Genomic DNA, 14,767 nt, shown 5'->3' on the forward strand with positions numbered 1-14,767 from the left:
TGTCTTCTGCCAGTATTCTAGGGTGTGTTTCCTGGCTTGTCTCATTAGATTCATTCTCACATACCATAAATCTGACTTAAGAGAGAACTGTTGGTTATGCCAATATGCAAGAGTTGGAGTTACTCACTGATGCCGTACTTTATGAATATATACCTAGAAAATTATGCCAGGGCTGTTTTCCAGCCCCTATTTTAAAATGGCACAAATACTTAACACCTAACACAATGTAAAAATAGCAGGTGAAAATGGTCCTCTGATATCTGATTTGTCATATAGCCATGACCCAAATTAGAAACACTTTCCAAAGCAAAACTCTGATTTTTCTTCTACACCTTCTATCCTATATCTGCATTGCACAGAATCCAGAGAATGTAATTTATTTAACTGGTAAACAGAAAAAGTCCTAGCCGCCTAGTGAATAATGTAGGGGTAATGTCTCACATCCATTCTCTTAACGTTTAGCAGCCATACATCTTGGTCCCTTCTCTTTTACATCCCATTTATTACTGCTTCCATCCCCTTTGTGCCCACTTGATCCTTATCAAAAGCTTTGCAAGAATACAATTGGGATAAGCAGAATATATTTTACAAACAACACAGAACTGATGTAAAATCATCAGATCACCTGATTAATTCAAGGGGCAAGATCTCTTCTGATCATTTACACAGAACTGACCTGGAAAAGCAGGCATAACCCATCCCTTTATATGCATTCCAGCAGTGGGGTATAGTAAGCCAGGGAGAGTGAGTTGCAATGCCTATAGATTTTGGTATGTGACAGACACATGTGAGACTAATGTTAGATTTCTTCACAGAACCGTAATGGTTTAATGTTACAATTCCACATAAATCTTGTGAATGTCTTGAATGCCCAAGAAAACTAGAGATGTGGATGTTAAGTCACTTGAAAGGTGACTGTTGCAGCATTTACTGGAACCGTGAAAAATGACAAAACATACCTTGGATCATGTTGTTTATACAGTCCATGTGGTCTGTGCCATATTTGAATAAGGAAGACCATAAAAGCCATGAGAAATTATAACAGCATTTAGAAAGATCCGTGGAGTGAAAAAACACAAAATCAAATTACAGTACATGATACCGGACTTCTTATAGGGTCCCTCAGCCAGGAAAAGGAAGGTCTTCAGGTCTTCTGTTCATCTTAGTGTGGCTTAAAACTCCAAGCAGGCATCAAATTCTGATTATGGTTTTTGCTGAGGATACTAAATGTTCATACCTTGCCAAAGGTAGAATATGTCATGGATAGGGAACCTGTGCGCCTCTAGATATTGTTAGACTGCAACTCCCATAATCTGACCATTGGCCATGCTGGCTACAGCTGATTGGAACTGGAGTCCAGTATCTGGAGGCCACCTATTAGCCATCCTGGAAATAAATAGAAGTGCTTTTCTGTATAGCAGCAATTCAGGTAATTAGATAAAATCCCTGATTTAATAATTTGGGGAGTCACCCTTTGGACAACAGACCCTTGAAGCAGGACCCTTTACCATACTCTTCAACTCTCCCGCACAAACTTTTATTAAGAAAGGATGGTCCCCAAACTAAGATGAACCTTGCAACATTTTTGGTAAAGGATATGAAGATAATTGTAATAAATGGGGAAAGCAATAGTAGCTCTTTGCTGGTAGACAGTTATTCAGAGACAATTGTGCTATCATCTGAAGTCCAGTACATGGGAAGACATGTACAAGAGTCATAATGAGAAACGGGATCATAAAAGTGCAAACTGCAGAGTCTTTTCCATTAAATAAAATAATCCAGTCTAGGTCAGTTAAGTGGTGGTGTTTTTTAATCCTGTGGAGGAAGTACAGGGCAGATGCCACTCACAAAAGCAGAATTCAGCCAATCCCATGAGTCCTAGCCCTGAAACTTGATAGGGAAGTAGGTTTCTGAGAGACTCCGCTGATAATTTCCTGTACTAGCAATCAGAAATTTGTTGCCTACTACATGTTTCCAGCCTACAGCATGCATCATCCCCTTATCATTGGCCATGCTGTGTGGGGTTGATGTCAGCTGGAGTTCAGCAGCCCCTGGGAGAACCACAGGTTCCCCACCCATACATATATATATGTATGTTTGAATCCTCCTGGAGGAAGTAAAACAAAAGTTAAGGCACAGCTGCATGATGGCATTATATTGTCTTCAAAATGAGGAGGAAAATAACCAGCAATTTTTGAGTAAGCAGAGCATCCAGTTCATTTCCTCTTCTTTCCATTGTATGTGAGAATACATCAGTGAGAGGCCTCTGGGTATCAGACCAGCTGTCCCAATCCAAGAGATTAGCTGCAATATTTTCTTTCAGATTTATTATTCTCTTTGACTCGCAGTCCTGTGGTCTTAGTTTAGTAGTCCACAGTTCCAGACATTCTGCCGCTCCTTCAATTTCTGTTTTGAAATGTAGTCTTTTGGATGAACACTCGCATCAAATCCATTAGCCATATCTTTTGCTGAGATCTTAGGTCAACAGATAAAATGAAGGGTGGTTACAGCATAGATGTACCAAGAGCAGTGGTCACGCTTATAGTGCAATTCATTCTATGCATGTGTACTCAGAAGTAAAACCTATTGAGTTCAATGGGACTTACTCCCAACAGGGAAATGTGCTTTAAGTCCACAGCTTCTGCTAGGTAGCTAAGAAGGCCATTTCCTGGCTGTCAGGACCTAAGCTGTTTCCAGTCACACCTTTGGCCCATTTATGGAGACGGCTATAGAGGGGGAAGCCATTCTTCTCCCGATAGATATAGACCCCTGTGATGGCATCCCATTGTGGCCTGGGCTGAAGGGTTTCAACAGCAAATTCCTGCACCAACTCCTTCTCCTCCTTATCCAGACACACAAAGCCAAAGAAGTTTTTGACGTTGTTTGCAGCCACAACCTTCGAGTGTATCTCAGCAGTGCGCTGGAAGAGTTTGGCCTCGCTGGAGCGGTACAGATTCCAGTAGTCCTCCTGGCGGTAGCTGAGTGGTGAGCAGCAGTGTTTGAGGCACTTGGTGATGAACACAAGAACTGCAACCGCACCAATGAGCATCCACCCAAACAGCTGAAGAGAAAGACAAATAAACCAATTAAAATTTGCATTCCCTTTAGGAGAAAGTAGGGTTCAGAAGGATATCCTTGGCTACCACACATTGATTTGTATATAAATAGAAAAATTCCCACAGTTGGTAAAACTGGAAATTGCAAAAACCTAGTCATATACATGGAAAAATACAATATATCCTGGAACAGGGACCCACAACCTTTCTGGATGGGGCCACATTTGGGACTCTGAAACTGTCCTGGGCAGCGAAAAACACATCACAAAAGGAAAAAGTGGTGCTTTCCCAACATCCCCTAGAACAGGCATGTCCAACCAGTAGATCGCGATCTACCAGAAGATATAATAATAATATAATAATATTAATTTATTATTTATACCCCGCCCATCTGGCTGTGCTTCCCCAGCCACTCTGGGCGGCTTCCAAAAGAATATTAAAATACTGTGATACATCACACATTAAAAGCTTCCCTAAATAGGGCTGCCTTCAGATGTCTTCTAAAAGTCTGGTAGTTGTTGTTCTCTTTGACATCTGGTGGGAGGGCGTTCCACAGGGAGGGCGCCACTACCGAGAAGGCCCTCTGCCTGGTTCCCTGTAACTTGGCTTCTCGCAGTGAGGGAACCGCAAGAAGTCCCTCGGTGCTGGACTTCAGTGTCCGGGTAGAACGATGGGGGTGGAGACGCTCCTTCAGGTATATTGGACCGAGGCCGTTTAGGGTTTTAAAGGTCAGCACCAACACTTTGAATTGTGCTTGGAAACATACTGGGAGCCAATGTAGGTCTTTCAAGACCGGTGTTATATGGTCTCGGCGGCCGCTCCCAGTCACCAGTCTGGCTGCTGCATTCTGGATTAGTTGTAGTTTCCGGGTCACCTTCAAAGGTAGCCCCACGTAGAGTGCATTGCAGTAGTCCAAGCGGGAGATAACCAGAGCATGCACCACTCTGGCGAGGCAGTCCGCAGGCAGATAGGGTCTCAGCCTGCGTACCAGATGGAGCTGGTACACAGCTGCCCTGGACACGGATTTAACCTGTGCCTCCATGGACAGCTGTGAGTCCAAAATGACTCCCAGGCTGCGCACCTGGTCCTTCAGGGGCACAGTTACCCCATTCAGGACCAGGGAATCCTCCACACCTGCCCGCCTCCTGTCCCCCAGAAACAGTACTTCTGTCTTGTCAGGATTCAATCTCAATCTGTTAGCCGCCATCCATCCTCCAACCGCCTCCAGACACTCACACAGGACCGTCACCTCCTTCACTGGTTCTGATTTGAAAGAGAGGTAGAGCTGGGTATCATCCGCATACTGATGAACACCCAGCCCAAACCCCCTGATGATCTCTCCCAGCGGCTGCATGTAGATGTTGAAAAGCATGGGGGAGAGGACAGAACCCTGAGGCACCCCACAAGTGAGAGCCCAGGGGTCTGAACACTCATCCCCCACCACCACTTTCTGAACACAGCCCAGGAGGAAGGAGCGGAACCACTGTATGACAGTGCCCCCAGCTCCCAGCCCCTCAAGACGGTCCAGAAGGATATTATGGTCGATGGTATCAAACGCCGCTGAGAGATCCAGCAGAACTAGGAAACAGCTCTCACCTTTGTCCCTAGCCCGCCGGAGATCATCAACCAGTGCGACCAAGGCAGTTTCAGTCCCGTGACGAGGCCTGAATCCCGACTGGAAGGGATCCAAATGGTCCGCTTCTTCCAGGCGTGCCTGGAGTTATTCAGCAACCACTCACTCAATCACCTTGCCCAAGAATGGAAGATTTGAGACTGGGCGATAGTTGGCCATCGTGGCCGCATCTAAATATGGTTTTTAAAGAAGCGGTTTAATAACCGCCTCTTTCAGCGGGTCTGGGAAGGCTCCCTCACAGAGGGAAGCATTCACCACTCCACGAAGCCCATCGCCCAGCCCTTCCCGGCTAGCTTTTATAAGCCAGGATGGGCAAGGATCAAGGAGACAGGTGGTTGGTTTCACTCATCCAAGCAGCCTGTCCACATCCTCGGAGGTAACAGATTGGAATTGATCCCACGCAATTTGACTAGACAGGACTCTAGCACTCTCCTGCCCCGGCCCTGCTCCCACGGTGGCGTCTACCTCTTCCCGAATCTGAGCGACTTTATCTGCAAAAAACTTTGCAAAATCATTGCAGGAGATCACGTGGCCCGTACTGGGCCCCGATGTAGCAGGTGGTTCCGCTAAATTGCGGACCACCAGAAAAAGTCTCCTGCTGCTGTTTTTTGCAGATGCAATCTTCTTCGCCGTCGCTACTGCCACTTGGTAGGCTCAACATTGAGCTCTAACCTGTGTCCGGTCAGCTTCAGAATGGGTCATCCGCCACCGGCGCTCTTCGCCGTCGCTACCGCCACTTGGTAGGCTCGACATTGAGCTCTAACCTGTGTCCGGTCAGCTTCAGAATGGGTCATCCGCCACCGGCGCTCTAGCCGTCTCAACGATTGTTTCATTGCCCTCAGATCTGTGGAAAACCATGGGGCTGTCCGGGCTCCATGCAATCGGAGAGGGCGCTTCAGAGCCAAACAGTCAATAGGCCTGGTTAACTCCACATTCCAGTGGGCCACCAGGGAATCAGCTGAAAGGCCATCAACATGGGATAAAGCATCCCCTAGAATGCATCTAGGATAAAGCATCTGGAAACCATTTGGATCCATTAAGTGGCGGGGGCGGACCATCCAAATCGGTCCCACCTCCCTGCAGAGGGGAAGGGTCGTGGAGAAGTCAAGTTGGTCTGACCATGGCACTTCTTTTGTTTCGCTTTTACTTAGTGTCAGATCACCAACATCCATAGAGGTAAACACCAGGTCCAAGGCATGTCCGCGGCTATGGGTTGGGCCAAACTTATTCAGGGACAGCCCCATGGAGGCCATGCTTTCCACAAAGTCCCGAGCAGCCCCTTGTAAGGTCGTGTCGGCATGGATATTAAAATCCCCTAGGACAACCAAACTAGGTGTCTCCAGGAGAACATCCGCCACGACCTGAAGCAGCTCGGGCAGCGGGCAGCTCGGGCTTGGTGCAGCGGGGAGGTCGGTACACCAAAAGGAATCCTGTACTGCCCCTATTGCCCAACTTCCAGAACATGCACTCAGAGAACTGGGTCTTCCCAATAGGACGCCTGGTGCAAACTAATGACATCCTAAAAATCACTGCAACGCCCCCTCCCCACCCACAAGTCCTTGGTTGCTGTGCGTAAGAGAAACCTGGTGGGCAAGCAGCGGCAAGGACAGGCCCATCTGCTTCATCCAACCAAGTCTCTGTTACACATGCCAGGTCAAATCCTCCAACCATGATCAAGTCATGGATGGCAGTGGTCTTATGAATCATTGACCTGGCATTGCACAGCAGCACCTTCAGGTCATGTGGGTATCCCTTGCTGATTCTAGTATCCGTCCGGTCAGGACCAGACCCAGAGGCAGGGATAGTCCTCAGACAACGACTAAACCTGCCTCCTCTGTAATGACATGGCCTGGTCTTAGCGTAACTCCTCCTCCTACCCATGATCACTGAGATCGGTTGTCCCAGCGCATCCCCCTCTGTGGAACATGCCCCAGCCATTTTGTTGGCTGGGACCCACTCCCCGGCAGCCCTGACCCCTCCCCTTAAGAACAAAATAAGACCTTAAAACAATAAAAACAAAACAAAACAAAAAGAAACCCCAGAAAACAAAAAACAATACAAATAAAAAACTGTAAAAATTACAAATCCATCAAAATCAAACAAATTCCCAACTAAACATCCATTCCACCCCCATCCCCATCCCCGCATATTAAATAAATAAATAAATAAAAAGGAAAAGGAACATTTTAAAACATTTTAAAAAGAACTCAGCGCCCCTCCGGATCCCCCTGGGCCACAGCAGCAGTGACAGCAACCGTCCCTGTGAGGCCTGTCAGGCCCCGCCCTGGGCCAGGTGGTAAGTGGCAGGAAGGAGCAGGGCCCTCAGACACTCACACAGGGGAGTCCTCCTGGGCAGCAGGCAGCAAGCAGCAAGCAGTCCTTGTGAGGCTCCAGGCCCCGCCCTGGGCCAGGTGGTAAGCGGCAAGAGCAGGGCCCTCAGGCACTAACACAGGAGAGTCCTGCTGGGCAGCAGAGCACAGCAGTCCTTGTGAGGCTTCAGGCCCCGCCCTGGGCCAGGTGGTAAGCGGCAGGAGCAGGGCCCTCAGGCACTCACACAGGAGAGATCCCCAGCTGATCCTGGTAGATTGCGGGAGCCTTATCGATCATGGGATTAAAAGTTTACCAAAAAACAAGTTTACCAAAAGTTAACAAATAAAAGCTGAAGAACTCTGGGCAATCCACCCACCCCACGCATGCTCCCCCTTCCTCCAATGACAATGGGTAGATCACTGCTAATTTTTTTATACTGGGAATAGATCACAGTCTCTTGGGAGTTGGACATGCCTGCCCTAAAACAAGCAAAGCACCTATAACACACACAACCCTGCCAAATCAGACAACCCCCCTCACAACAGGTATCCTTTCTAACCAAACAAATACCCGAAAACAAAACAAACAATGGGGAGCTAAGCCTTGCCCAGAACACCAAATGGGTGCACAATCACATAGATCTAAAGAAAGCCCAGGAGCATGCTATCATACTATGATATCCTGAAAACCCAAAGTTCATACCATGATACGAATAATCACAGTAACTATGTACAATGATAATGGAGTAAAAGAAAAAGCAAACTCACTAGCAGAAAATAAAAGGAAAATAGTAATCAAGGGAATTACCATTAGTTAATCGTATTGGTTGATGCAGGGGAAGTTAATAAAGACTCTAAAATGAACCTGTTTTAGGAATTTACAGCTTATCAGATATGTGTCATATCCTAATATACCAAAAGCACACATTTTGGAATGGAAAAATACGTTCTAAGCCCTTAATTATTCTTATTCCAAGCAGGAGGCAGCAGCACTCCTTTGCTTCAGACAAACAAGTAAGTAAAATGCAGTACCTGAGACTCATATTTTAATCGCCTTATAACCTCATCCTGAAATCTTGTCAAGTTTTGCGGCACGTCTTTACAAGGGAACCTGGCCATGGTTTCTGCTCCGTAGCCAGGTGGAAACTTATCCAGAGATGTAGGTTCTATGAATTCACTCAAGGCACAGACATAAGCCTCTCCACGAAGCAGTGAGATCACAGACCATGTAACAGGAGCAACTGCAGCCCGTCCCATGACAGAGCCAAAGATCAAGAAGTTGGCTGCTGCTGAAAAGTTCTTGGTTCCTCGTTTGTGGCACTCAGCTACCAAGTTCCAAGTGTGATTGTTCCAGATGACACCAATGACGAACAGGGCCAGAGCTGGTACACCAATGGCAGCCAGACCATAGATGTAGTTCCTGGCTGGGGAGCATGGACAATGGAAAGCAACCACAGAGAAAAGTTCTTGGCTTCCAACAGTGCCCAGAGCCACCAGGCCATTGAAAATCATCACATCTTTGCTCTTGAAGAAAAGTGAAAGGAAGCGGAAGTTTTCAGCAATGAAGGCAGCCATTTTGCTTTTCTGTATCCAGTTCAGACTTCAGTGTTCTGATGTGGAGTTGTCTGCAGCATCAGGGAGTCTTGTTCTTTTCACCTTTCCATGGGCTGCAAAACAGAATAGTTACTAAAAATTGGGAACTAAGCATTATCATGGTTGCTAAAGGTCAAGAGATACAATAATACATACTCTTATCCACTTAATAGCTACAATAATAATCCCATGCACACTATATTGTTTGCAATGTCTGCTGGATTTTGGTATACTTTTGGTATTTTCTTTACCTAGTACTATAAATTACATACCAAGTGTACCTAGTTGGTAGGTAGAATACTGTCTTATTTGAGCAGTGAATCTCTACTTCTAGCATTATTTTGAGATGTAATATCCTAAAAACGGCTAGTGTTTTAGGACAGAAACGTGTGTCAATTAAAACATGGGAATTTATGTTGCTTCATTACAAAATGTGCTGTCCAGTACTAGTACTATTCATTTTGATGATGACATTTAATAGAATCTTGGGGAAGTCATATTTCATTAGACTTAACGTAACTTTATTTATTTATGGCACAAATGTATGTACTGCTTAACATAAAAACACCATAGTGGTGCACAATATAAAAGCACAATATACCATAAACAGCATAAAAAATCAGTATAAACAGAAAGGTCTTAAGCAAGCGTCTAAAACTGAACACTGTTGATACTTGTCTAAAATCAGTAGGGAGTTCCACAAAGCACTGAATCCTCCTTCAAGTGTACCTATTTATCTGTCAAAGTATAAAGGATGTATAATAAATGAGACAACTTTCTTCTGATCACTCTGCCACTGTACCAGCTGCTTCCATTAATAATACTAGAAGATTATAAAGGACTAGGCAGTCATGTACTTTAGTGAACAATCTGGCACTCCATTGCCTTTGAATCCGTAGCTGGACTTTTTATCTCACCGTACAAGAGAACACTCAAGCATGGCTTACCTTCACTTCTATGAGGCTTTAATGACAGACTGGAGTTTGAGTTTTCAGTGAAGAAACACCATTATCAGAATAGAAAATGTGCTGCTGTTAATCTTAGGTTCTGTCCATGTGTTACTTTGCTACCAAATTTTCTGTGTGATCTTGAGACAGATGAATCCTCAGTTTTGTTGTACTTCCATTCACTAGTTCTGACCAGACTGTTGTTATGAACACAGGAGTATTTACATGAGTTTACTGTATTAGTGTGAACAGGTTGGACCAAATGAATGGCACTTGATGGATGGAATAATGAGGAACAAATAGTCATTGCCTGACTAATTTGAATCAATGGGAGGTACACGGAATAATGAATTAATGGGAGCAACAATTCATTACCTTAGGTGACACAGCTGCATATCCTAGCAATTATGGCCACTCAGCAATGTGAATAATATATCTCCAAGCACCATCTAGTGATAGGTTTACTAATTGCACATTTGGAGCATTATACTTGTATGTATAAAAGTTTAATCCAGCATGTGCTTGAATGCCTTCTGCAAGATAGGGCTGGTCTGGAGGTACCCTAGGAATAGCAGGGTCTCAGACAGAGACCTTTCCTATCACCTGCTACCTGAGCTACTTAAATTATGGGCTGGCCCTACCATTAGGCAAAGTGGGCAGATGGAGGATGCCAGCAGCAGCTTCCTGGCTGTGCCTTATAAGGCCCCCAGCCAGTTCCTTCTGTCAGGAGGACAGAATTGTGTGTGCTACAACGCCTGACATGGCCCTCCTAAGTTAGCCTTCTGAGATTTAGTGGAGTGTGCTATTCCATGACCAGCCTTGTGGTAAGATTTGGCTCTCAGTCCAGTTGGCTTCTGTACATAGAAATGGCAGGAGGTGCTTGCTTAAGGCAGCAAATGTCTTGGGTTGGCCCTGCGTAAACTAGAGGTGCCAGGGATTGATCTTAAAACCACCTGTATTCACATCATCTGCTCTACTGCTGTACTATTGCCCCTTCCCACCACGAACATAATTAGTAATGATTTTTTCCTATAGACCCCAATATAACGTTGCCATATGACTGGAATTTCCCAGACATACCGGAGATTTGGATGTCAGAAACTGTGTCCAGGCAGAAATCGCTTGAACGTCCAGGAAAATACAGATGTATGGCAACCCATGTCGTAAGTGTAGAATTTCCTTAACAACCTCTCAAAAAACTCAACAACATTGCCCCCTCCCCAAGAAAACAAAAAACCAAACCAAAAATCAACAACTTTTGTGCCTGGATTTTTGAAATATGGCAACCCTGCCCCAATCTCTCTTTCTATGACAGTTACAGCCAATTCAGTCCCCAACACTCTGCAGGCCTGAAGCCTGATCCCTCATTCTTTTCCTCACCATCCATAAATGCAGCTTAGAGCCAGGAGCAACAAATAAATAAAAAAAGTTACCCCACAAGTAACCATCTCTGTTATCCCTTCAGTCCTCCAAATGGATAATTCTAGATTCTCCTTCAAACTATGGTAGGATTTGTTTTGTTCCAATATGCGTCACTTTGTATTTACATTGAATAATATCTGCTATTCTGTTGCTCATTTATTCAGAGGTGTCCCCCACCTGTGAGTTGTTCTCACTCTGGTCTGGATTGCAACATTTTGAAAAATGAATAATTTGAAGTCATTTCTAAACTAGGTTACTACCCTCTTCACCTTGAACTTCATATCATTTATAGTTAAACACTAGATCACTTTTCAACACAGATTCTTAGGGGATGCGACTGTTTACTTCCCTCCACCATAACAATTCTCAGTCCATTTATGTGTTTACTGATTTTTAGTGTGTTACAAATCCACAAAGGACATGGCTTTTTATCCATGCCTGATAAATTTTATTAAAATAAATCCCCTGTGTTCCTTAAGTATTATTTTGACACAATTCTGTTATCTAACACCCCCAGTGCCATCCTAGTTTCTTCACAGAATTTTATTGAGTTTTTAATTTTTTTTGTAATATTCTCCTCAAGTTCTTTATTTGCTTGACTTACACACAGCTTGCCTGTGTGCTCCCCGCCCCCCCGCCAGAGGGCAAGACTTCCACTTTTTAAAGGAAGCTTTCTTGCCTTTTATAGCTTCCTTGACTCTGCTATTTTTAACCATTCTGTGTTCCGTTTGGACTTGTTTGTACATTGTCTAAGCTGTGGTATTGGTTCCATTTGAGGAGACTCTGTTATAGTGTTTTGTTCTGACATAACCTCCAAGCTTCCTGAAAAGATATGGCACTTATAACAGTACCCTTTGGGTTTCTTTTACCACTCCTCTTATTTGGGAAGCGTGTGATAAAATTAACTGAATGTGCTGTATTTTCTGGTGTTTTTTTTAAAAACAAATACATATATGCTGCATTTCATAGGATTATGTTCCCTGTTCCCAAATCGCTTGACGGTGCTTGTGTTTTGCATTAAATAATAATAATAAGCAGAGTTGTTTTTTCAGCTAGAACTCACTGGCACTCAGTTCCAGCACCTCTCACGTGGGTGCCATTGCCATTATAAGAGAACAAGGGAGGTGTTCATGATGAGTCCTGACACCTCTTTTACTAGAAAAACAGCACTGATAATAAGCATTAAGTCAAACTGCCAGAGGAGGAAAGATGAGGTAGATGTATGGTCTTCCAAGTCATGGACAGTCTCCCATCATGCCTTAAGTACAGCTAAAACCAATCTGGGGCTGTAGCTTATGTTTTTAAAAATCTTGTAGGCATTTTTAGGTTGCAATCCTATACCACATACCTGGGGGTAGGCCGTGCTGAATTCAATGGAGCTTACTTTGTGGTCATTGCAGCACCTGGTGCCGTCCAGCTAAATATAATTTTCTCCTACGGATTTTAATTGGGCCTCATCAATGCAAGTCAATTAACACCTTAGTTTGCAAGTCGTATCAATTAAAGGATGTTTGTGGGCTTCCCATATGATTATGGTTGGCCACTGTGAAAACAGGATGTTGAACTTTGGGCAGGGCTTTTCTTATGTAAATGCTTTATGCATCTTCAGCCTGAGTACTTGCAGTACAGAAGATAGCAGAAATTAAAATGATTATACAAGTGAGAGGAAGAACCAGGAAATTCCTTTCCATCTACTCATACACGTGCTTGAGTCATGCACTCTCGGGACTGAAGGACTGAATCCACATTAATACTCGGAACTGAACTTCTATGCAGCAATTTTGGCACGTTAAATCTCTAATATATCTGGGAAGAGGCACGTTGGGGTAGGGAAGTAGACAGGCTTTCCCATTCCTTCTCTTTCCCTCCCTCCATTATAATCTTCAGGAAACTATAAAAACACTATTAACCTCATGTTAATGCTGATGGAATCTATTACTCTTATATTTTATAGTGTAAGGTCACTTGCAACATAAATGCAAAAAATATATACGTCTGGCATCTCACATGTCATCCTTGTGCCTGAGAGCCACACCCTTAGACCAAGGCCTGAATGTCAGAAACAGCCACGCACATCAGTACATACACAGACCAACTGCCCCACCCAGAAATTTGTAGATTCTTTTAACGTTCTTGTGCAGGATTTGTTGAAATCGAAACAAAACAAAAGCACCACTTGAAATTGAAATATTGATAGAAGATGTGAAAGAACTGCTCACATAGCATAGCAGAGGACTATATAGTGTGTAAGCTATTGTGTGTAAACCAGCTGGGCTTGCTGCCAGTTTGCTACCGCTGCACAAAAATAGTTTGAGAACTTTTTACGGCGGAAGCAAACAGGCGGCAAAACTGATCTTTTCTACTTCTCCAGCTCTGACATCTGGCAGCCCAGCAAACTTCTTTCTTGCTAATAATAGGAGAGGGGTGGTAGTGCTGGGATTGTTTTATTAAAAATAATAATAATCACAAGTAGATATATTTAGTGCATGTATTTGTTTTGAGAAAGCTCCAGGTTTCCCAAAATCAAAATGAAACTTGATGAGAGAGAAAAAAAGTTACTTACTTCTGCAGGTCACTGTATCAGTTTCCCGAGCCTCTTTTTAGCTGGCCACGTGGGTTTTGAATCTATTCCAGGAACATCTGGCTGCCCGGCACGTGAGGATAGAGAATGGGATCAGATGAAGAAATTGCCACTGACAGAAGAAAGAGTTAAAAAGTGTGAGTGTGCTGCTATCCAGCAGCTTCCTTTTGCTTGCAAAGGGCCTGGGTGGTGTAGGTTTTTTTGTTTTTTTGGTTTAATTTTCATGTGCAAAGGGAGGGGAGAGGCTTCCGTCTGGGTGGGGATTGTAGAGGGAGGGAGGGAGAAAGAATTGGCCAGATTCATCCTCTTGCTGTCACGCAGAACACTGTGCCTTTAAGGAAAGGAGAAAAGCGTAGGGAAATGATAGGAAAAAAATGGTAGGGAAATTACTGGAAAAAATGAAACTCTTCATAACCAGATCAAGATGACTCATTCACAGAACAGAAAAAAAAACCCTTTGCCTTCAGCTGCCTGGGCTGTGAAAATAGGTACTGCAGTTTTTTCTCTGGCCCCCAAAATAATGCTTGCTCAAGAACAAAGGATTTTTGCCTTTACAAGATGGTGCAGTTGGCGATATAGGTGCTGTTATGGTTACTTCACCATATTTTATAAGCTTTTGCCTAGTAAAGTTCACGCTGCTCTAAGTAAGTACTGTAATTATGGTGAGATAAAACGCCACTGTCTTTAAAGCAAAGGGTGACTAATAATCCATAATGCTGAGTGATGTCAGAAAGACAAGCAAGTGCTACACTCCTGCCTGGTGTTTTCGTTTGTTGTTGCTGCTGTTTGCTGTGGTGACATTGATTACATGAGGATCACTGGACCCTTTTTGGATCATGCCTGTCATTACCTCCTTTTGTTGAGTCCCCAACAGCTAACTCTCAAGCCCACAGGCATCTACTAGGGGAGCAGTCCTTTTTCAGCTGAGGGGACAACTTCATGGAATGCCTTCTCCAAGGAGGACCATATCAGTTTGGGCCTTCAGTCACCAAGACAAACCCTGGCTCTTTGTTCCTGTTTGGTTTGTTTTTGTCCCGTTGTCTTGATTTATGAGCTCCTGCTGCAATGTGGTGATACAATAATGATGTGGTATATTTGTTTCACTGTTGTTTTTGAAGGTTTTTTGTGTGTGGCCATTTGGGGTTTTTATATGTATCAGCCATCATGGGCTGTGCAAGATCCAGCTGCCCACTCCAACTCCCTGGTGTTAGAGAATCTCAGTGGGA

General features: G+C 44.2%; 1 protein-coding gene across 1 annotated transcript; it reads right to left on the reverse strand.

Moving 5' to 3' along the window:
• Nucleotides 1-960: 960 nt before the first annotated feature.
• Nucleotides 961-13,763, reverse strand: CALHM2 (calcium homeostasis modulator family member 2). The gene is made up of 3 exons (XM_083616519.1): nucleotides 13,524-13,763; nucleotides 8,031-8,665; nucleotides 961-3,061 (listed from the first exon to the last, which is right to left on the reverse strand). The coding sequence occupies exons 2-3, from the start codon at nucleotides 8,571-8,573 to the stop codon at nucleotides 2,645-2,647; spliced, it is 960 nt and encodes a 319-aa protein (XP_083472645.1). The 5' UTR covers nucleotides 8,574-8,665; nucleotides 13,524-13,763; the 3' UTR covers nucleotides 961-2,644.
• Between the last annotated feature and the right edge of the window lie 1,004 nt (nucleotides 13,764-14,767).

This window comes from Podarcis filfolensis (assembly GCF_964270895.1).
Source record: "Podarcis filfolensis genome assembly, chromosome: 5".
NCBI classification, from domain to species: Eukaryota; Metazoa; Chordata; class Lepidosauria; order Squamata; family Lacertidae; genus Podarcis; species Podarcis filfolensis.

Coding starts and splice junctions, on each gene's coding strand:
- CALHM2 (XM_083616519.1), bottom strand. CDS start 8,573: ATGGCTGCCTTCATTGCTGAAAACTTCCGCTTCCTTTCACTTTTCTTC. Junction 3,062..8,030: donor GATTAAAATATGAGTCTCAG/GTACTGCATTTT, acceptor CTTTCTCTTCAG/CTGTTTGGGTGGATGCTCAT.